The 24351-nt window shown below is 38.1% G+C and overlaps 1 protein-coding gene across 3 annotated transcripts in view; it reads right to left on the reverse strand.

Annotated features, from left to right (window-relative positions):
- Window positions 1–24351, reverse strand: part of MEIKIN (meiotic kinetochore factor) — a 136504-nt gene that overhangs the window by 46471 nt on the left and 65682 nt on the right. For 2 of the 3 annotated variants that reach the window (XM_017959850.3, XM_031666783.1), the window contains exons 10-11: window positions 6635–6715; window positions 3015–3134 (exon numbers count right to left, since the gene is read on the reverse strand). In XM_017959850.3, coding sequence (XP_017815339.1) covers window positions 3015–3134; window positions 6635–6715 — 201 coding nt within the window. The remainder of the gene's footprint in view (window positions 1–3014; window positions 3135–6634; window positions 6716–24351) is intronic. The other variant, XM_003900088.5, reaches the window with a different exon arrangement.

Below are 24351 nucleotides of genomic sequence, written 5' to 3' on the forward strand. Positions count from 1 at the left end.
TTAACTTTACAACTTAAGGAACTAGAAAAGAAGAACAATCTAAACCCAAACTAAACCTTCTGCTAAACCTAGCAGAAGGATGGAAATAATAAAGATTAGAGCAGACATAAACAAAATAGAGAATAGAAAAAAAACATAAAGAAAATCAATCAAACCAAAAATTGGTTCTTTGAAAACAGCAACAAAACTGACAAACCTTTAATGAAAAAATACTAATAAAAAGGGAAAGAAGACTTAAATTACTAAAGTTGGAAATGAAAGTGGTGACATTACTACCAATTCTACCAAAAAAAGAATTACAAAGAGAGTATTATGAACAATTGCATAGCAACAAATTTCATAACCTAGATGAAATAAACAAATACCTATAAACACAAAGCATCTCAATACTAAATCACACAGAAATAGAAAACTGGAATATACCTACAGAACTAGTAGGGAGACTGAATCACTAATGAAAAAACTCCCAACAAGGAAAAGCCCTGATTCTGTTGGCTTCCCTAGTGAATTCTACCAAACATTTAAAGAACTAATACCAATACTTCTCTAACTTTCCAAGAAGAGAAAGGAATGATTCATAACTCATTCTTTGAGACAAACATTACCCAAAGTCAAACAAAGTGTCTTTTCTGGACACTACAAGAAAAGAAAACTACAGGCCAATATCCATTATGAACATTGAAGCAAAAATCCTCAACAAATTACTAGTAAACCAAATTCAGCAGCATATTAAAAGGATGATAGGCCACAACTAAATGGGTTTTATTCCTGGAATGCAAGGATGGTTCAACATACAAAAATCAATCAATGTTTCTGCTTAATTTGGCAAGACTTAAATCAATCACTGTCATATATCACATATAGTAGAATGAAAGGAAAAAACATGTGATCTTCTACATTGATGCCAAAAAAGCATTTGACAAAATTCAGTACCATTTTGTGATAAAAAACAATAAACTAGGAATTGAAGGAAACTACTTCAACAAAATAAAAGTCATTGATATGGTTTGGATTTGTGTCCCTGCCCAAATCTCATGTTAAATTATAATCCCCAGTGTTGGAGGTGGGCTCTTGTGGGAGGTGACTGGATCATGGGAGTGGTACTTCATGGGGGTGGTCCTCAATTGTTTAGCACCATGCCCTTTTTGCTGTTCTAGTGAGAGAGTTATTGTGAGATCTTGTTTAAAAGTGTATGGCACCTCCTCATTTTCTCTCTTCCTCCTGCTCTGGCCATGTAAGATGCCTTGCTCCTCTTTTGCCTTTCACCATAATTAGAAGCTTCTTGAGGCCTCTCCAGAAGCAGGTGCCAGAATCATGCTTCCTATACAGCTTGAGGAGCCATAAGCAACCTCTTTTCTTTATATGAAGAAACCTCTTTTCTTTATAAATTACCCAGTCTCAGGTATTTCTTTATAGCAATGTGAAAATGAACTAATACGGCCATATATGAAAATTCACAGTAAACATCACATTCAATGGTGAAAGACAGAAAGCTTTTCCTCTAAGATGAAGAAAAAGGCAAGGATGTCTGCATTTTCAACATACTACTGATAGTTCTAGCCAGAGCAATTATGCAAGGAAAAGAAATAAAAGGCATCCAAATTGTAAAGCAAGAAGTAAAATTATCTCTGTTGACAGATAACATGGTATCATTGTGGAAAACCCTGAAGATTGAATTAAAAATTATTAGAATAAATAAATTCAGCAAATTAACAGGACACAAGTCAACACACAAAAATCAGGTGAACTTCTACACACTAACAATAAGCAATTAGAAAAGAAATTACAATTCAATTCATAATAGCATCCAAAAGAATATTTAGGAATTAACCAAATAAGTTAAAGACCTACACAATGAAAACTACAAAACATTGGTGAAATAAATTAAAGAAAACATAAATAAATGAAAACACATCCCATGTTTATGGATTGGAAGATGTAATACTGTTAAGATGCCATTACTACCTAGGGTGATCTACAGATTCCATTCAATCTCTATCAAAGGCCCAATGATGTTTTTTGCAGAAACAGAAAAACCCATTTTAAAATTCACATGGAATCTCAAGGGATCCTGAATAGTAAAAGCAATAATTTAAAAGAAGAACAAAGTTGGAGGACTCACACTTGATTTCAAAATGTACAAAGCTACAGTAATAAAAGCCATATGGTACTAACATAAAGATAGACATATAGATCAATGGAATAGACAACCCAGGGATAAACCCTCAAATATATGCTTAAATCATTTTTGGCAAGGGGGCCAGACCATTCAATGGGGGAATGGATGGTCTCTTCAACAAATGATGCTGAGAAAACTGGATATCTACATGCAAAAGAATGAAGTTGGACCCTTACCTAATACCATACACAAAAATTAACTCAAAATGGATCAATGACCTAAATGCAAGACCTAAAACAAACAAAAAAAACATTTGAAGAAAATACAGGGCAATAGCCTGAGCACCATAACAAAACCTTGTCTCTACAAAAAATACAAAAAATTAGCTGGACATCGTGGTGTACACCTGCAGTCCTAGCTACTCGAGAGGCTGAGGTGGGAGAATCACCTAAACCCTGGAAGTCAAGCCTATAGTGAGTCTGTGAGCCTTGATTGCACCCTGGCACTCCCATGGAGGACAGAGTGAGACTCTGTCAAAGAAAGAAAGAAAAGAAGAAAGAAAGGGAAGGAAGGGAAGGAAGAAAGAAAAAAGGAAAGGAAAGGAAAGGCAAAAAGCTTCAGACATTTGATTTGGCTATGATTTCTTGCACAGGACACCAAAGGAATAGGCAACAAAAGAAAAAATAGACAAATTGTACTTCATAAAAAATATAAAATTTTGTGCATCAAAGACCCTAACCAAAGTGTAAAAAGGCAACCCACAGAATAGGAGAAAATATTTGCAAATTATGTTTCTGATATGTTAAGAGATTTCTTAAAGCACCTCATATACAAAGTATCTAATGTAACAGTAATTATTTCCTTTAGTAATTGAAGGAAAAATGGAAAATACTACCTCATTTGAAGAATTTTCCTGCAAACTTGACACAGGAACAATTTCATTTGAATTAACATAATTGCTGACATTTGGAAATAGTTCTTCAAAAGATGCTTTTTGCACTGAGGACAAATCAATCTATAAAAGAACACATTATTCTTTTGTAGAAGTTAAACATTGCAAAAGCAATGATTTTTAAGTAATTAAAGAAAAGTTGAAAAATACCATCTCATTGGAAGCATTTTCCTGTAAACTTGACACAGGAACAATTTCATCTGAATACATGTAATTACTGACATTTGGAAATAACTCTTCAAAAGATGCATGTTTAGAGACAAATCAATCTGTAAAATGGGTTATAACATTCTTTGACTTTAAAGTTATTTTTTAATTAGGAATTTTTGTTTGCTATGATACATTTTTTCTATTCAGTCATCCAAACATTTATCAAATGCCTACTAAATGAAATTTATCTACTCAGCAACCATACCTCCTATAATAATTTCCCCTGCCCTTCCTTTAAATGTAAACTTCCCAGCATTATTCTCTTATCTTCATGCCTACCATTTGAACACCAGAGATTTTTAAATCACTATCTCTAACATAGAACTGTCTCCTAACTGCCATATCCATTTTTCTATCAGGTTACTGAAATCACCACATATTTCTGTACCAAATTAAAAATTTCCAAAAAGATGACTGATTGATTTAGAGATGATTTAAGGTGTGCAGGATGCACATAGTTTATACACAAAAAAACAATACTATGCCATTTTATATTAGGAACTTTAGCATCCACATATTTTGGTATCTTTGAGAAGTCCTGGAACCAATTCCCCATGGATACTGAGGGATGACTGTATATAGTTAAGACAACTGAAAACACGTTTAACAAAAACTTGTCAACAAATGTTCATAACAGTATTATTCATAATAGATAATAAATGGAAATAAATGCCCATAAACTGAATTGATAAACAAAATACGGTATATCTATATAATGGAATATAATTCAGTTGATATGGTTTGGCTGTGTCTCCACCCAAATGTCATCTTGAATTGTAATCCCCATAATCCCCACAGGTCGAGTGAGGGACCCGGTGGGAGGTGATTGAATCATGGGGGTGGTTTTCCCCATACTGTTCTGATGATAGTGAGTTCTCCCGGGATCTGATGGTTTTATAAGGTAGTTTTCCCTGCTCTTCCATGCTCTCTCTCACCTGTTGCCACGTGCCTCTTCCCCTTCCACCATGATTGTAAGTTTCCTGAGGCCTCCCCAGCCATGCAGAACTGTGAGCCAATTAAACCTCTTTTCTTTATAAATTACCCAGTCTTGGGTATGTCTTTATAGCAGTGTGGAAACAGACTAATACATTGGTCATAAAAAAGGAATGCAGTACCGATACCTGCTATAATATGGATGAATTTTTAAAACATTATGCTAAGTGAAAGAAGCCAGGCACAAAACGCCACGTTATATGATCTCATTTATATGAAATACTCAGAAAGAGCAAACCTACAGAGACAGAAACTAAATCAGTAGTTTCTTGGGACTGGAGGGTGGGATGGGGGTATGAGGACTGACTATAAATTAATGGGGTGATGAAAATGTTCTTAAATAGGATTGTGATGATAGTTGCACAATTTGTAAGTACACTAAAAACCACTGAATTATACACTTTAGTAAACTGAGTTTTATAAAATGTAAATTGTACCTCAATTTTAAAAATATGTTGATACTTGTAAAATAGTCACTAAATTAGTTTTGCCATGAAAAAATCATTTTGATACATTTGTTATTCATCAATACATTTTAACTCCAAATATCAACCAAGAATGAATAAAAAATGAGATACTCATTTTCTGGAAAAAGTATTGATTTTGGGGCCACTGGAAAGACTGTTAGCAGAGTATTAACAAAACCCTTTCTTCCATCACGAGCATCTCTTGGTTAAATCTGTAACTCCTTTTCCCTAGGAACCTGATAAGTGTAAGAATGTCAGCTGTGTTACTAGGCAATGTTGCTTATGGTAAAAATAATGTCTGATTGGAAAATTGTATCTCTAGGAAAAACTATAAATGCACTATAAATAAATAAATACTGCCCTACATAAAATACTTTGGGTTTCCCTGAGTGCAGGGACATTGTAATTACACATGGCCTTTGTGGAGACCATGGATGTTATGCCTAAGTGTTGTTACAAAAAATACTGGATTTCATCTCCTTGTGCCTGAGCAGTCCCCACACTGCCATGTAAGCTGCTGCATGGACCTCTGTGAGGATTGCTCACACTGAAGAGGAACATTGGATGTTTGACTGAAGACTTGATAAGATTGGATTTGATAATGATTTCTTGGATATGACACCAAAAGAACAGGTGAGAAAAGAAAAATAAATTTTACTATGACAAAATAAAAAACATTTGTGCATCAAAGGATGCTATCAACAGAGTGAAAAGGCAACCCATGGAAGGGGGCAAATTATTTGTAAATCATATGTTGGGTAATGGGTTAATATCCCAGATATATGAGAAACTCCTACGACTCAGCAATTAAAAATTCAAAAATAAACAAAGGACTTGAATATATATTTTCCCAAAGAAGATATATGAATAGCTAATTAACACATTAAAAGATGCTCAATGTCATCCTTATTAGGGAAATACAAATCGAAACCACAATGAGATATCACCTCACATCCATAACAACGACTATTACAAAAAAGAAAATAACAAGCACTGGTAAGGAAGTAGATAAACTGGAACCCTTGTGCATTTTGCTAGTGGGAATGTAAAATGGTACAGCTACTATGGAAAACAGTGTGGTGGCTCCTCAAAAAGTTAAAAATAGAATTACCATATGCTCTAGCAATTCCATTTCTAGATACATACTCAAAAGAATTGAAAGCAGAGACTCAAACATATATTTGTACACCCATGTTCATAGCAGCATTATTCACAATTGTCAAAAGGCGGAAGCAACCCTATTGTCCATCAACAGATGAATGGATAAACAAAATGTTTCATATTCATACAATGGAGTATCAGTTCATCCTTAAAAATAAAATTCTGATGCATGCTGTAATATAGATGAATCTGAAGATGCCATGCTAAGTGACATAAACTAGTCACAAAGGACAAATACTGTATGATTCCACTTATATGAGGTAACTAGAGTAGTCAAATTAATAGAAACACAAAGTAAAATGGTGGTTTTCAGGGGCTAGGGTAGGGAGGAGCAGGAAGTTACTGTTTAATGCATACGGAATTTCAGTTTTGCAAGATGAAAAAAGTTCTAGAGATGAATAGTGGTGATGGTTGCATAATGATGTGAATGAATGTACTTCAACTGTACACTTAAAAATGGTTAAACTTATAAATTTTATGTTATATATATTTCACCACAATTTTTAAAACTGAAGGGAAAAAAAGTAAGAATCCTGGTTGTTGCTGCAGTACTCTAGTTTTTCCTTCTCTTAGCACTATATAGAGTACTTCCATTGAAAGTGTGCTTAAGCAACAGGAAAACACAGATATTATTCTCCATAGGCAATATTCCCCTGATATAAGAAAAATAGAAGAATGGGGAGAGGAGGAGCCAGAAAACAGATACTACAAGTGTCAAATGCTAATACTTACCACAAAACCAGCTGTCTCTGAAGATGGAGTACTTGTTAAAAGGCCTCTGTTTTTCTTACCAGGAGTACTGGAATTTGCTTTCTATAAATGTTTTTATAAAATAGGGATTGAACAGCAGAAAGAAATAAAATATTTTAGTATAGTAAAACTACAATTTAAAGTTAGTTGACTAGATCATAATATACGATACTAAGAAAATCCTTAATCTGTTCATTAAATTTTAAACCACGTCACAGGAAACTAAAGAATTTTCTCACTTGAGCTAGATCAAACAACGTCCAAGAAAACTCTATATGGCATAGCAACTATATGAGAATACCTTTGTTGAAATGAATACTTTGGTTGAAATTACTATTAATTTAGAAAGAAAAGCTAATTAGAGTGTTGAGTTAGGAAATGGTGCTTCAGTTATCTTTGTTAACTGCTAAGAAAGGTATTTTACTTTCAGCATTTAATTCTTAGTATATTATTGTACTTTTTGTGGAAAGAGATTATAAGTTATTTCTGAAGCTGTGAAAATATATGTAGCAAGGATAATTGGTTTAAATATAACTTTAAATGTATATAGATACTTTCATTTATGGAACATCAAAGTTAAAGAAATTATAAAGTAGGATGTAGGCTCATTTTTTACTTCTTGAAGATACAAAGAGGCAGACAGACAGGTAGACAAAGCAAGAAAGAGTGAAAGACAGAGTCAGGAAACAGACAAGATACAAGACCTAAAGAAAGTAACAGAAATCGAGGAAGGGACGGCCAAAAGAGAGAGATGAAGGAAGGGAGAAGAGCGGAATGGAGAGGAGATGAAGGAAGAGATAGAGAAGAGGAGAGGAGGTAGGAGAGGAAGAATGAAAAGCAAAAGACAGAGAAGGAGAGAAAAAGAGGAAGACCAAGAGAAGGAGAGAGGAAAAAAGAGAAAGAGAAGACAGAGACCAACACAGATTGTGAACAGAGATTGAGAGAGAGAGAGAGAGAGAGAGAGAGAGAGAGAGTAAGAGAGACCAAGGAAAAGAGACAGAGCTTAAGACTGAGAGAGAGAGAACATCTAGGATAGCAAAAGCAAAGAAATGGGTAGAAAGGTAGAGTAGAAAGTAAGAGTGATAGACAATCAAACAGAGACAGACAGCTTTATTTCCAGAAATCAGTTGCCTTTTCAGCCTTTAGACTCCATGAAGCAACCATGTCCCTTCTGGCTTAAAAGCTCTTAAACTGATTGTTGGTACAAGACATAATCTGGAATAGTTTATTAGGAAAATTTTTGTCAGAAATGTTTATGGGCATATTTACAATAAACTGAACACATCAGCCTCTAACTTACTAGTTATATTTAATTTTCTCATTTGAACAATGAAGGTTATTCTATATCTAGGGACTGTGATGCAAGGGTTACAAATAATATATGTAAAGAGAATCTATGGTGTCTGGAGAGTAGGAGCTACTCAATGATAACTATTATCATCATCATTGTGGCAGTCCTGAAGGTCCTCTGCTCAGGTTTCTTCAAAGAACCAGCTGTTCCAGTGCAAGGAGTGTAGTTAGCTGATAGCCGCCAACTACAACATCTTTAGAATATGCTTCAGCTTTCATGCTGAGGCCGCCATCTTTTCAAGCAGCCCCCAGCCAATGTCTGGGCATAACAGCCCAACACAAGACTTTCATAATAGACAATCTTTGCTCCAGAACTCCCCATTGTTGAGAGCTTCTGTCAGATCTGCATTGAAGACTGAGGCTATCCTTGCATAATCCTGCTTCTTCCCTGCCTTCCTTTCTTAGTCATTACCCCCTGATGTTTGAACTCTTTATACTGTCTGAATATCTGCTTCCCAGGGGTCTCATTTGATGTAATTGTCAACTATCAGTCCAATTTTAAAACATCAGCTTGTATGTAGCTATAAGTATATAGCTTCCCTACATTTTTCCTAGATTTGTTTATATATATATATGTATGTATATATTTCTAAATATTCCCAATCAGTATATATTTATAGTCTTTTCAAAAAATATTAGTTAATATAAGACTAGTTCTTATCAATGCAGGTTTTGGGGACTGAGTCAGAACTAAATGGTTCTACCTGCATTGCTTTCAAAAGCAGACCTATAGTGGGAAGATGGAATCTTGACTTTTAGATAATGAGAGTTTAACTGAAAATGTGTATCTCTATGTTCAGAATCTTTTCCAGGCTGAAACAAATTCATAATCAAGAAATACATTTTATAGTGCTATAAAAACATTTCCAGCACTTCTCACATGTCCTATTATTTCAACTTGAAAAAAGATTTAAACTTAAATTATTTTCTGGAAAAAAATAACATGTCATACATTTAAGTTAAAAAATCTGCTGAAAGACAAAATAGTTTGAAATACAGGTGGAGCAGGATGGACAGTGATGCCCATCCTCCAAGGCTCACCATACTCTTCTAGGTGGCTTTAGCCTTTGGGTAACTGTAGGACCTGGACAGAGTAGGGCAGTCTCGTCCATGGGGATGTGCCCAGTTCGATCTGAGTGTCCTCATCTGCCAGCCTCTCCTGGGGCCCCAGCCTGGTGTGCCCACTTGCTCACTTGCCCACAGCCTCACATGCCCAACCAGGGTGCTTCCTTGGGGCCCTTCTCATAGCTCCTTCACCAGCAGACCATGCCTCACCATCAGAGAGCTCCCACTGACCAGCCACCATGGATGCGCATCTGCCTACCTACAGCCTCCACTCCCCTATAGCCTTCCCCACCTCACTTTGCCGTCATGTACTCGCCCAAGGTCCTCTCCACTGCTTTGCTGGCCCGCAAGCATGGGTGACCATACTTCCTCTCTCCCACTGGCATATGTGTGTACATGTACCCTGCCTCTTCACCACTGCTGGCGTGAGCACACCCTGCCACCACTAATGTGCGGCACTCTGCCCTGCCAATGTGGCCTGCATGAGGGTGTGTACAGAATCCAGTGCCTCACTCCCACCAGCAACTGGCCACCCTGCCCCACCACCACACCAGGATCCACACTCAAGCTAGCATAGATCCTGCTATGCTATGCCACTGCCTGAGGAAAGGCACTGGCCAGCACTCCCCATCAGAATGCTGTGGCCAGCAGAGCAGGAACACCGGGCCCCTCCAGTGCAGCCAGTTCCTAAGCTCCTGAGACTAGAGAATAAAGCTGGGGGCTTGGTACCAGCACCCTTAGAGTTAGAGCAGGAAAACTAGGAATATTAAGCTGCCGCTTTGGCCCTCTAAAATCTTCCGGAAACAAACTTAACAGACACATAGACCAATGGAATAGAATAGAGAGCCCAGAAATAAAGCTTGCACACCTACAACCATCTGATCTTCGACAAAGTTGACAAAAACAAGCAATGGGGAAAGGACTGTTTTATTCAATAAATGGTGCTGGGACAACTGGCCCGCCATATTCAGAAGACTGAAACTGAACTCCTTCCTTATACCATATACAAAAATCAAGATGGACTAAACACTTAAATGTAAGACCTACAACTATGAAAACTCTAGGAGAAAACCAACAAAATACCATTCTGAACATGGACCCTGGCAAAGATTTCATGACTAAGATGCCAAAAGCAACTGCAACAAAAACAAAAATTGACAAATGGGACCTAATTAAACAAAAGAGCTTCTGCACAGCAAATGAAACTATCAAGAGAGTAAATAGACAACCTACAAAATGGGAGAAAATATTTGCAAACTCTGCATCCAACAAAGGTCTAATATCCAGGATCTATAAGGAACTTGAAGCCATTAAAAAGTGGGCAAAGGCATAAACAGACATTATCAAAAGAAGATATACGCATGGCCAACAAGTGTATGAAAAAATGCTCATCACTAATCATTAGATAAATGCAAATCAAAACCACAATGAAATACCATCTCACACCAGTCAGAATGACTTATTAAAAAGTCAAAAACTAATAGATGCTGGCAACATTGTGGAGAAAAGGGGAATGCTTATCCACTGCTGGTGGGAATGTAAATTAGTTCAGCCACTGTGGAAAGCAATTTGGTGATTTCTCAAAGAACTCAACACAGAAGTACCATTTGACTCAGCAATCCCATTACTGGGTATATACTCAAAGGAATATAAATCATTCTACCATAAAGATACCTGCAAACGTATGTTCACTGCAGCACTATGCACATAGCAAAGACATGGAATCAATCTAAATGCCCATCAGTGGTAGACTGGATAAAGAAAATGTGGTAAATATACACCATGGAATACTATGCAGGTGTAAGGAAGGAGTCCAGTTTCAGTATGCTTAAGTCTTTAATCCATTTTGAGTTGATTTTGGTAGATAGTGATGATGCAGTGTGAATATGTGTTCCCATCCAAATCTCATGTTGAATTGCAATCCCCAATGATGGAGGTGGGGCCTGGTGGGAGGTTATTGGATAATGGGGATAGATTTCTCTGGAATGGCTTAGCACCATCCCCTTAGTGCTGTTCTCTTGATAGAGTGAGTTCTTACAAGATATGGTTGTTTAAAAGTAAAGCACCTCCCCCACCCTCTCTCTCGTTCCTGCTTTTGCCATATGAAGCGCCTGTTCCTGCTTTGCCTTCCACCATGAGTAAAAGCTCCCTGAGGCCTCCCCAGAAGCAGATGCTGCCAGGCTTCCTGTACAGCCTGCAGAACTGTGAGTCAATTAAATCTCTTTTCTTATAAATTACCCAGTCTTAGGTTTTTTGTTTTTTTTTTTTATTACAACACAAGAACAGCCTAATAAAGGGGAGAAATAGGGGTCTACTTTCATTCTTCTGCATGGGGATATCCAGTTTTCTGAGCATCGTTTACTGGAGAGACTGTCCTTTCCCCAGCGTATGTTCTTGATGGCTTTGTTGAAGATCAGTTAGCTGTAAATATGTGGATTCATTCCTGGGTTCTCTATTCTTTTCCTTTGTTCTGTGTGTCTATTTTTCTACCAATATCATGTTGTTTGGGTTAGTACAGCCTTGTAATATATTTTGAAGTCAGGTGGTGTAGTGCCTTGAGTTTGTTCCTTTTGCTTAGGACTGCTTTGACTATTCTGGATCTTTTTTGGTTCCATATGAATTTTAGCATTGTGTTTTCTAGTTATGTGAAAAACTACATAGCTATGTAGTTAGAGATTGCATTGAATCTACAGATTGCTTTAGGTAGTATGGTCATTTTTAATGATATGAATTCTTCTGATCGATGAGAATGGGATGTCTTTTCTCTTCTTCAATTTCTTTCATCAGTGTTTTGTAATTTTCCTTGTAGAGATCTTTCACTTCTTGGTTAAATTTATTCCTAGGTTTTTGGTTGTTGTTGTTGTTTTTGTTGGTTTGTTTTGCCACTGTTATAAATGTGATTGCCTTCTTAATTTTTTTTTCAGATATTTTATTATTGGTGTATAGAAATGCTGACTTTTGCTTGTTTGTATCCTGCAGCTTCACTGAATTTGGCTCAGTTCTAAGAGTTTTTTGTTTGTTTGTTTGTTTGTTTTTTGAGAAAGTCTTGCTCTGTTGCTCCAACTGGAGTTCAGTGGTATGATCTCCGCTCACTGCCACCTCTGCCTCCTGGGTTCAAGCAATTCTCTGCCTCAGCCTCCCAAGCAGCTGGGATTACAGGCACCCGCCACCATGCATGGATAATTTTTTTTTTGTATTTTTAGTAGAGATGGGGTTTCACCATCTTGGCCAGGCTGGCCTTAAATTCCTCACCTCGTGATCCACCCACCTCAGCCTCCCAAAGTGCTGGGATTACAGGCGTGAGCCACCATGCTCAGCCTGTTTGGCTTTTTTTTTTTTTTTTTTTTTTTTTTTGAGAGAGAGTCTTGCTCTGTCACTCAGGCTGGAATGGAGTGGCACAATCTTGGCTCACTGCAACCTCTACCTCCTGGGCTCAAGTGATTCTGGTGCCTCAGCCTCCAGAGTAGCTGGGATTACAGGCATGCGCCACCATGCCCAGCTAATTTTTGTATTTTTTAGCAGACATGGGGCTTTGCCATGTTGGCCAGGCTGGTCTCAAACCCTTGGCCTCAAGCGATTGCCTGCCTCAGCCTCCCAAAGTTCTGGGATTACAGGCATGAGCCATTGTGCCCAGCCCTAAGAGTTTTTTGATGGAGTCTTTTGGTTTTCTAAAAATAAGCATAGGCCAAGTGCAGTGGTTCATGCCTGTAATCCCAGCACTTTGGGAGGCCAAAGCAGGCGGATCATGAGGTCAAGAGATCGAGACCATCCTGGCCAACATGGTGAAACCCTGTTTCTACTAAAAATACAAACATGCCTGTAGTCCCAGCTACTTGGGAGGCTGAGGTAGGAGAACTGCTTAAACCCGGGAGGTGGAGGATGCAGTGAGTCAAGATCGCGCCATTGCACTTCAGCCTGGGTGACAGAGAGAGACTCTGTCTCCAAAAAAAAAAAAAAAAAAATGAATAATGCTATCCCCAAAGAGGGTCAATTAGAGTTCCTCTTTTCCAATTTGGATGCCTTTTATTCCTTTTTCTTGGCTTACTGCTCTGGCTACAACTTCCAGTACAATGTTTAATGGGCATGGGGAAGGTGGGCATCTTTGTCTTGTTCTTAGAGGAAAGGCTTTTAACTTTTCCCCCTTCAGTCTGATGTTAGCTGTGGGTTTTGTCATATATTGCCTTTATTATTTTAAGGTATGTTCTTTCTATGCCTAGTTTGCTAAGAGTTTTTCTCATGAAGGGATGTTCAATTTTATCAAATGCTTTTTCTGCATCTATAAAAATAATCATAAAGTTTTTGTTCTTGGTTCTGTTGATGCGATGTATCAAATTTATTGATTTGCACAGGTTAAACCATTCTTGCATCCCTGGTATAAAACCCACTTAATCAAAGTGTTTTATCTTTTTGATGTGCTGTTGGATTTAGTTTGCTAGTATTTTGTTGAGGATTTTTGTGTCTATGTTCATCATGCCTGCAGTTTTCTCTGTGCTGCTGTTGTTGTTGTGTTTCTTGTCTAGTTTTGGAATCAGGGTAATGCTAACCTCAAAGAATGAATTAGGGAGGATTCCCTCCTCTTCGACTTTTTAAAATAGTATGAGTAAGATTGGTATTAGTTTTTCTTTATTTGTTTGGTAGAATTTGGCAGTGAATCCATCTGATCCTGGGCTTTTCTTTATTGGGAGACTTTTTATTATTGATTCAATCTCACTACTTATTACTGGTCTGTTCAGGTTTTCTATTTCTTCCTCATTCAATCTTGGTATGTTGTATGTTTCCAGGAGTTTACCCATTTCTCTAAGTTTTCTAGTTAGTATATAGTTATTCATGAAAGTCTCGGCTAATGTTTTCTAATTCTGTGGTATCAGTAGTAATGTCTCCTTTTTCATTCCTGATTTTGTTTATTGGGGTCTCCTCTCTTCTTTCCTTGGTTAATCTAGCTAGTGATTTATAAATTTTATCTTTTTGAACAACAAACTTTTCATTTCATTGATACTTTGTATTTTTTTAGTCTCTATTTCGTTTCTTTCTGCTCTAATCATTATTATTTCCTTCTGCTAATTTTGGGTTTTGTTTGTTCTTGCTTCTCTAATTCCTTAAAGTGCATAATTAAATTCTTTATTGGAAATCATTCTACTTTTTTTCTTACATAACATTAAATTTACATATGCACATACTACTTTTTTGATGTAGGTATTTATTCCTGTAAAGTTCCCTCTAAGCACTGCTTTTATGATATTCCATATGTTTTGGTGTTTTGTGTTTCAATTTTTATTTATTTCAAGAATTTTATTTTTAAGAGACAAGGTCTTACTTTGTCACCCAGGCTAGAGTGCAATGGCACTATTGTAGCTCGCTGCAGTCTCAAACTTTTGGGTTCAAGTGATCCTCCCACCTCAGACTCCTGAGTAGTTAGGACTACAGTCATGCACTACCATGCCTGGCAAATTTTTAAATTTTTTAGGAGACAACGGGGTTTCAGTATGTTGCCCACGCTGGTCTCAAACTCCTGGCCTCAAGTGATCCTCCCACTACAGCCTCCCAAAGTGCTGGGATTACAAGCATGAGCCACTGTTCCTGTCCTTATTTCAAGAATTTTTTTATTTCCATCTTAATTTCTTCATTGATCCAATGATCATTCAGAGGCATCTTGCTAAGTTTTCAAGTATTGTATAGTTTCCAAACTTCCTTTTGGTATTGATTTCTAATTTTATTCCATTGTGGCCTGAGAAGATACTCGAAACGATCTCAATTTTTTCAAGTTTGTTGAGACTTGTTTTGTGGCCTAACATATGATCTATCCTGGAGAATGTCCCATGTGTAAATGAGAAGAATGTTAATATGTATTCTGCAGTTGTTGGCTAAAAGGTTCTGTTATGTCTGTGAGGTCCATTTGGTCTAAAGTCCAGTTTAAATCCAACATTTATGTGTTGATTTTCTGTCTAGATGATCTGTTGAGTGCTGAGTGAGTAGAGTATTGAAGTCTCCCCCATTACTGTATTGGATTCTATCTCTCTTTAGATCTAGCAATATTTGCTTTATACATCTGAGTGCAGTACTGTTGGGTGCATATGTATTTAGTATTGTTATACTCTCTTCTAGATTGATCCTTTTATCATTATATAATGACCTTTGTCTTTTTTTTTTTTTTTCCTGTTTTTGACTTAAAGTCTCTTTTAGCTAAGTATAACTACTCCTGCTCAGTTTTGGTTTCTGCTTACATGGAATATCTTTTTCCATCTGATATAGTTTGGCTCTGTGTCCCTACCCAAATCCCATCTTGTAGCTTCCATAATTCTCACATGTTATGGGAGGGACCCACTGGGAGCTAACTGAATCATGGGGGTAGGTCTTTCCCATGCTGTTCTTGTGATAGTGAATACATCTCATGAGATCTGATGGTTTTAAAAATGAAAGTTTGCCTGCACAAGCTCTCTCTGCCTGCCACCATCTATGTAAGATGTGACTTGCTCCTCCTCGCCTTTTGCCATGATTGTGAGGCCTCCCCAGTCATGTGGAACTGTAAGTCCATTAAACCTTTTCTTCTTCCTAATCTCAGGTATGTTTTTATCAGCAACGTGAAAATTGATTAATTCACCATTCCTTTACTTTGAGTCTCTATTTTTCTTTACAGATAAAGTGCATTTCTTGTAGGCAGCATATAGTTGAATCATGCTTTTTTAATCATTTAGCCAGTCTATATCTTTTAAGTAGAGAATTCAATCCATTTACATTCAGGTTTATTATTGATATGTAATGCTTTCTTCCTGTTACATTCTTAATTGTTTTCTTATTGTTCTGTATACTCTTTGTTCCTTTCTTTTTCTCTTGTTTGTCATTGTGTTTTGGTGGTTTTCTGTAGTGGAATCATTTGAGTCCTTTCTCCTCCTCCTTTGTGTGATTGCTTTACTTCAGAGTTTTATAGTTTCATGTGTTTTCATGATAATAACTATCATCATTTCACTCCCAGTTGTAGGACTCCCTTGAGTTTAGTAGTAATGAATTCTCTTGGCATTTGATTGTCTGGGAAATACTTTATTTCTCCTTCATCGATGAAGAACAATTTTGCTGTATATAGTATCCTTGGCTGGCAGATTTGTTCTTTCAGCACTTTGAATATATCATATCATTCTTTCCTGGCCTGTAAGGCTTCTGCTGAGAGAGTCTGCTGTTAGTCTAATGGGGTTTCCTTTATAACTAGATACTTTTCTCCTGCTGCTTTTAGAATTCTCTGTCTTTCACTTAGACACTTGGATTACAATATGCCATGGAGAAGACATTTTTATGTTGTATCTGTTTGGGAAATCACTGAGCCTCCTGTATCTGGATGCCTAAATCTCTTGTTAGACTTGGGAATTTTTCATCTATTATTTCATTAAATAGGTTTGCAAACCCTTTCATTTTCTCTTTGCCCTCATGGATATCAATATTTCAAATATTTGGCCACTTGATAATGTTCCATAGTCACAAAGGCATTGCTCATCCTTGCTAATTTTTTCTTTATTTTTGCCTAACTGGGTTATGTCAAAATAACTGTCTTCCAGTTCTGAGATTCTTTCCTCTGTTTGATTTAGTCTGTTGTTGAATCTTTTGAGTGTATTTTGTATTTCATTCAATGAAACCTTCAGTTCCAGAATTTCTGTTTGGTTCTTTTTTAAATAATATCCATCTCTTCGGTAAATTTCTCATTTGTATCCTGAATTTTTTTTCTGATTTCTTTGTATTGATTTTTGGAATTCTCTTGCATCTCACCAGGCTTCTTTAGTATCAAAATTCAAAATTTGGAATTCTTTTTCCTGGGATTTTGTGATTCTTTTTTTCTTTTTTTTTTTTAGACAGAGTCTTGCTCTGATGCCCAGCCTGCAGTGCACTGGCACAATCTCTGCTCACTGCAAGCTCTGCCTACTGGGTTCATGCCATTCTCCTGCCTCAGCCTCCTGAGTAGCTGGGACTACAGACACCTGCCACCATGCCTGGCTAATTTTTTGTATTTTTAGTAGAGATGGGGTTTCACCATGTTAGCCAGGATGGTCTCGCTCTCCTGACCTTGTGACCCACCTACCTCAGCCTCCCAAAGTGCTGGGATTACAGGCATGAGCCACTGCACCCAGCCATGAATTTCTTTTGCATTAGGATCTGGAGAAATTATTGTGTACCTTTGCAGGTTCATATTTCCTTGCTGTTTCATGTTTCCTGTGTCCTTACATTAATATCTGTGCATCTGGTGTCACAGCTGCTTTTTCCAATTTTTTTGAATTTGCTTTCATCAGGGGCACATTTTTCTGAAGATGTGTATATGGTGTTGGTAGGCTAGAGCACATTTGCTCTGATTCAGGGCATATGCAGTATTATTGTCTTTGTATGATTTCTTTGGCTGTAAACAGCATCAGTGGTATCTGTGATTTCCTTGGTGGCTTAGCATGTGGTTGTTAGTGGAGACTATGATGAAGTTTTTCTGGGTTCTGGGATGCCAAGTAGACTGGTCTTCAGGTCTCAATGGTGGCAGTGGTATGTTAAGCATGCCTGTCCTTGGGCCCCAAGGCAGCATACCCTGGCATTGGTGTTAGTGGATCCAGGTAGCCAATTATTGGGCCTCTAGGTGGCTTGCTTGTATGCCAGGAATGGCAGCAGTAGGCTGTGTAGGTGGGTGAATTCTAGAGTCCTTGTGGAGTGTGCATGGCATGGTCAATGGCAGTAGCAGTGATAGGAAAATCCACTGGAACTCAGTCAACTGTGTTGGTGTTGGCATGGCTACAATGGGTTGGGCAGGCCGGTTTCCAGATCTGTAAGTGGCACATGCTGGTGAATGCCAGCTGTAGTGGTAGTGGCAGGTTGATTGGACCTGATCTCAGACCCTGGGAAGAGTGCTTAGGTGCAACCAATGGTGTACTGGGCTGGGTGATCCTCAGACCTCTGGATAGCATCCTTGGGTACTAGGGGAGGCAGAGCCAAGCTAGGTTGTGCCCTTAGGCCTCCTCATGGTGTGTAAAGATGCTGGCTGTGGCATGCAGAGGCAGAATGACCCTGTGGCCATTGGCAGAATGCTCAGGTGGAGACAGCAGCAGCTGTGCTGTGGCCCTGCAACTGGGAAGAGTGGAGTTGCTTCCCCTGGGAATAGCCATAGGCAGGAAACTGAAAGGGATGGGCTTCATCTGAGCCTTGGCCTAGAGCAGGCAGTGGAATTTGTCTTTGGAGTGTGTAAGAATGCACAGTTGCCCCTCTGTGGGGGTGAGGGAATAGGACTGCTGTCTGTGGCTGCCTCTTCAGCCCCAGGAGGGATGGAAGGTGAGAGAGTGGGGGAGAATTCATGGAACTGACAGTATGCATGGAAGCAGGAGAAGGACAGGTAATCATGAGGAAGTGAAGAAAAGAAAATGTAGAAAGGATTGGGAATATTTTTTATTGCTTTTGGCTAAAGAAGTGAAATTCAGGCCAAGTTCAATTAGATCTCTAGGCCATAGGGAATTCTAGTTGCCTATTGAGTTAAATTTAACTATCCTGTCTTCCTCCCTTCCTTCATTCCCATTAGTCCTCAACAATGACACAGTATATCTCATCTTAAAAGAAAAAGCTTCCTATAACCCTGCATATTCATCCAGTTACCATTATTTTTCTCTATTTCCCTTCAGAGTCAAGCTCTATAAATAATTGTTACTTCCTCACTTTCCATGGTCTTCAACCTATTCTAATCTGGTTTGCCTCTCTTTAGTCTGCTAAAATTTTTCCTACCAAAGTCACCAGTTTCCTTCATGATTCCAAATTCAACTGACTTTTTAAAAAAATTAATGAATTTTATCTTTTAGGTCAGTTTTGGGTTCACAGCAAACTTGAGCAGAAAGTATAGACTTCTCATATATCCCCAGTCGCCACACATGTAAAACCTCCCCTGCTATCAAGATCCTATACAATAGTGGTATATTTACTACAATCGATGAACCTACACTAACACATTATCTTAAAAGGCCACAGTTTACCTTAGGGTTGGGTTCACTCTTGGTGTTGTATATTCTGTGGGTTTTGACAAACGTATAATGAGATGTACCCACCATTCTAATATCACACAAAGTAGTTTCCCAGTCTTAAAATTCCTCTGTAATTTGCCTATTCATTCATTCCTTCCTCCTAACCTCTAGCAACCACCAATCTTGTTATTGTCAACATAGTTTTGCTTTTCCAGAACATCATATAGTTGGAATCATACAGTAGGTAGCCTTTTTAAAGTCACTTCTTTCACTTAGTAATATGAATTTAAGTTTCCTCCATGTCTTTTAATTGCTGGATACCTAATTCCTTTTTAGTGCTAAATAATATTCCATTGTTTGGATATACCACAGTTTATTTATGCATTCACCTACTGAAGAACATTTTCATTGCTTCCAAGTTTTGGCAATTATGAATGCAGTTGCTATAAATGTTCAGGTGCATTTTTTGTGTGGATATAATTTTTCAATTCATTTGCATAAACACTAAGGAATGTAATTGCTGGATCATATATAGGAGTATGTTTAGTTTTTAAAAATCACCAAACCATTTTCCAAAGTGACTGTATCATGTTGCATTCTCAGCAGCAAAGAATGAGATTTCCTGTTGCTTCACATCCTCACCAGCATTTGGTGTTGTCCGTGTTTTGGATTTTGATCATTCTAATAGATGATTAATAATAACTCGCTGTTGCTGTTTTTGGTTTTTTTGAAACAGAGTCTCACTCTGTTGCCCAGGCTGGAGTGCAGTGGCATGATCACAGCTCACTGCAGCCTCGACCTCCCAAGTTCAGGTGATCCTCCTACCTTCACTTCCAGAGTAGTTATGACTACAGGCCTGCACCACCATGCCAGGCTAATTTTTTTTTTTTTTTTTTTTTTGTATTTTTTGTAGAGACAGCGTTTTGCCATGTTGCCCAGGCTGGTCTTGAATCCTGGGCTCAAGCAATCCACTTGCCTCAGTCCCCCAAAATGTTGGGATTGCAGCCATGAGTCACAGCACCCAGCCACTCACTGTTGTTTTAGTTTGCAATTGCCTAATGACATAAGATGTTGAACAGCTTTTCATAAACTATTGCCATTTGTATATCTTCTTTTGTGAGGTGTCTGTTCAGGTCTTTGGCCCATTTTTCATTGGGTTTTCCTTTTTCTTATTCTTGAGGGTTTTTGCTTGATTGGGTTTTTTTGTTGTTGTTTTTGTTTTTTGAGACAGGATATCACTCTGTTACCCAGGCAGCAGTGTGCAGAGGTGTGGTCAGGGCTCACTGCAGCCTTAACCTCCCAGGCTTATGCAATCCTCCCATCTCAGCCTCCCGACAGGGATTCTGTCTCTACAAAAAAGTACAAAATGTTGCCCAGGCTTGTCTCAAATTCGTGGGCTCAAACAATCTGCCTGCCTTGGCCTCCCAAAGTGCCAGGATTACAGGCATGAGCCACTATGCCTGGCCCTTATTGTTGAGTTTTAAGGCTTGTCTATGTTGGTTGAAAATCTTTGATCAGATATGTCTTTTGCAAATACTGTCTCCCAATCTGTGGCTTGTTATCTCATTATCTTGACATTGTCCTTCATACAGCAGAAGTTTTTTTTATTTTAATTAAGTCCAGGTTATCAATTATTTCTTTTATAATTGTGCCTTTGGTATTCTATCTAAAAAGTCATCACCATACTCAAGGTCACCTAGATTTTATCCTATGTTATTGTCTAGAAGTTTCATAGTTTTGCATTTTACATTTAGGTCTATGACCCATTTTGATTAATTATTGTGAAGGGTATAAGGTCTGTGTCTAGGTTCATGTTTTTGCATTTGGGGGTCCAGTTATTCAAGCACCATTTGTAGAAAATACCAACTTTTCTCCATTATATTGCCTTTGCTCCTTTGTCAAAGATCAGTTGACTATATTTTTATGGGTCTATTTCTGAGTTCTCTCTCTATTCTGTTCAATTGATCTGTTTGTTTATTCTTTTACCAAACCCACACCGTCTTGATCACTATAGCTTTACAGTAGTCTTAAACACAGGTAGTATCAGTCCTTTGACTTTTTCTCCTTCAATATTGAGTTGGCTATTCTGTATCTTTTCCCTCTCTATATAAACTTTAGAACCAGTTTGTCTGCTACATAGGTCCCCCAGCAGGTTAGGTTCTGGAAAAACACTTTCTCCTGAGGCCAGGCCTTCTTACAAAAAACAAAAACAAAAACAAAAAACTTGAATGTTCTAGCATTCTGTTTCAAATAGTTCCTTTCTCCTCCCACTGCTAGAAGCATGAGAGGATTTTACTCTAACATTTACTGTGAAGACCTGATGGTAGAGCTCCTGGAAGTAAAACTCACAAAAGTGGCAAGGGGACCACCTAGGACTCTCAGATTTGTCCATATTGAGCCTCCAGCAATTCATCAACACTGTTTAGGTTTTTCTATCCTGGCAATGGTTCCCATGGAGGTTTCTGTTCATGGGTTTCTGTTTTGGTAGGTTGTGATTCTCTGTATCCTCCTGTCTGTCTCTCTAATATTTGGTGCAGCGGTTTTCTCTATGACCTTACTTCTCTGATGGACCCAAGAAAAACTGGTGACTTTTCAGTTTGTTCAGCACTTTACTTGTTGTCAGGACAAAGTGACAACTTCTAAGATTCTTACATTGCTGCACTGGAAACTGGAAGTCCTACAATTGACTTTTAAATTCCTTCCTAACACAAGAAACAATAAATTCTTGAGATGGTAGATATCCCATTTACCCTGATTTGATTATTATGCATTGTGTGCCTTTATCAAAACATCACATGTACCCCATAAAGACATACAGCTATTATGTACTCATAATAATTAATATTTTAATGTAAATAATCAAAATAACATAGACACAAAAAACAAAAAAAAAATTCTTTATAATAGTGCACCTTCAAGCAGCACTCAACACTGTTGATCATTCCCCCTTTTGTGGGTGACATGATTTCCTCTCTTGATTTCTATGATACTACATTCTGTTTCTTTTTCTCCTCTTTTCCACCACTCTTCCTTTTGTACCTGACTATGAAGTTTTCCAGGGATTGACCTGGGTCCACTTCTCTTCCTTACTCTATAGATACTATTTCCTAGGAGATTTCACCTGTTACCATAACTTTAAAAAAATTTATAATATAGTACATCTGTTCCCCTGACCTCCAGATTTATAGCCAATGGCCTTCTCAACATTTCCATCTTCATGCATCCTCAGAACTCCTGTCTTTCCTATCACAGTAATTAGCGTCTTTATCTACTAAAGAAGCTCAAAACGGAAACCTAGAAGTCTTTCTTAACATTTCTTATTCCTTCATCATTTGTATCCAATCTATCAACTCTACAGGCAAAATTATCTTGAATACATGGGTATTTCTTGATCTCTCCTATCAAACACCCTAGTCAAAGCCACCACTATCTTTCACCAAAAATCTTTGTAACTTTGTAACTCCCTACTAATGGGTCTCCCTATTCACCCTCTTGCCCCTTTTCTATTTGTTCCCTAATTCCTTACAGTGACAATCTAGTGTAGTAGAAAGAGTATAGGCTTTAGATCTGGAAAGATCTGCCACAACCTCCTCAAAAAACTGGTGAAAATCTAAACCTCAGTTTTCTAAGCTATAAAATAAGTAAAAACAAATAAGCAAACAAAAACTAACTACTAACCTGCCTGGAATGATATAAAGAAAATATATAATTAATGAAAAGTCACTCAAAAAGTAGCCCTTGCTACATACGAAATAAAGTCCAAAATTCTCCCCAGAGACCTCCAGATTCCAGCTGGGCATGATGGCTCACACCTGTAATCCCAACACTTTGGAAGGTTGAGGTGGGCGTATCGCTTGAGCCCAGGAGTTCAAGGCCAGCCTGAGCAACATGGTGAAACCCCGTCTCTACCAAAAATATGAAAATTAGCCATTTGTGGCAGTGTGTGCCTGTAGTTCCAGCTACTAGGTAGGCTAAGGCAAGAGAATCATTTGAGTCCGAGGAGGTCAAGGTTACAGTGAGTGGTGAGCGAGCCACTGCACTCCAGCCTGGGTGACAAGGCAAGCGCCTGTCTCAAAAAAAAAAAAAAAAAAAAGATCCAGATTCCATGCCTAACATAATGATTCATAAGTAATCTTCAGCATTATTCAAAGAGAAGTTATAAAAAATGTAAAGTACACTGGTCTCCCCCATCACCCATCCACAGTTTTGTCTACCACAGTTTCAGTTACCTGTGGTCAACCACAATCCAAAATATAAGATGGAAAGTTCTAGAAATAAACAATTTGTAAGTTTTTAATTGCACACCATTCTGAGTAGCATGAAGAAATTGTGTGCCATCCCACTCAGTCCAGTCCACTCCAGGATCAATCATCCCTTTATCCAGCATATCCATGATAGACATACTACCCTCTCATTAGTTACTCAGTAGCTGTCTCAGTTATCAGATCAAAAACATGTAGTATACATAGGGTTCAGTACTATCCACATCCACTGGGGGTCTTGGGATGTATCCCTCACAGATAAGGGGGGACTACTATACATTTTCATTCTCTTTCATTAAACTGATATACAGTATATTCTTATTTATAAGCTGCATAGCTTTTTCACAAAATTGAATAATCTGTTTGATAAACTTCCAAAATGCTTTTAATTATTGATTTAAATAGCTGAAAAAGAATTCCTATAAAAGTATTGGTTGGCCAGGCACAGTGGCTCACGCCTGTAATCCCAACACTTTGGGAGGCCGAGGCAGGCAGATCATGAGGTCAGGAGATAGAGACCATCCTGGCTAACACAGTGAAACCCTGTCTCTACTAAAATTACGAAAAATTATCCAGAAGTGGTGGCGGGCACCTGTAGTCCCAGCTTTTCGGGAGGCTGAGGCAGGAGAATTGCATGAACCCTGGAGGCAGAGCTTGCAGTGAGCTGAGACCATGCCACTGCACTCCAGCCTGGGTGACAGAGCGAGACTCTGTCTCAAAAAAAAAAACAGTATTGGTTAAGGCTGGGTACAGTGGCTCATGCCTGTAATTCCAGCACTTTGGGAGGCTGAGGTAGTAGGATCGCTTGAGGCCAGGAGTCTGAGACTAGCCTGGACAACAAGTGATACCCCATCTCTATAAAAACATTTAAAAATTAGCTGGGCATTGTAGTGCATGCATGCCTATAGTTCCAGTTACTTGGGAGGCTGAAGCAGGAGAACAGCTTGACCCCAAAAGTTCAAGGCTGTAGTGAGCTATGATCGCAGCACTGAACTCCAACCTGGGTGACAGAATGAGACCCCTTTTCAGCACTGCTTTTTTTTTTTGGAGACAGGCCTGC

The sequence above is a fragment of the Papio anubis genome, chromosome 5, assembly GCF_008728515.1.
Source record: "Papio anubis isolate 15944 chromosome 5, Panubis1.0, whole genome shotgun sequence".
In the NCBI taxonomy this organism is placed as follows: domain Eukaryota; kingdom Metazoa; phylum Chordata; class Mammalia; order Primates; family Cercopithecidae; genus Papio; species Papio anubis.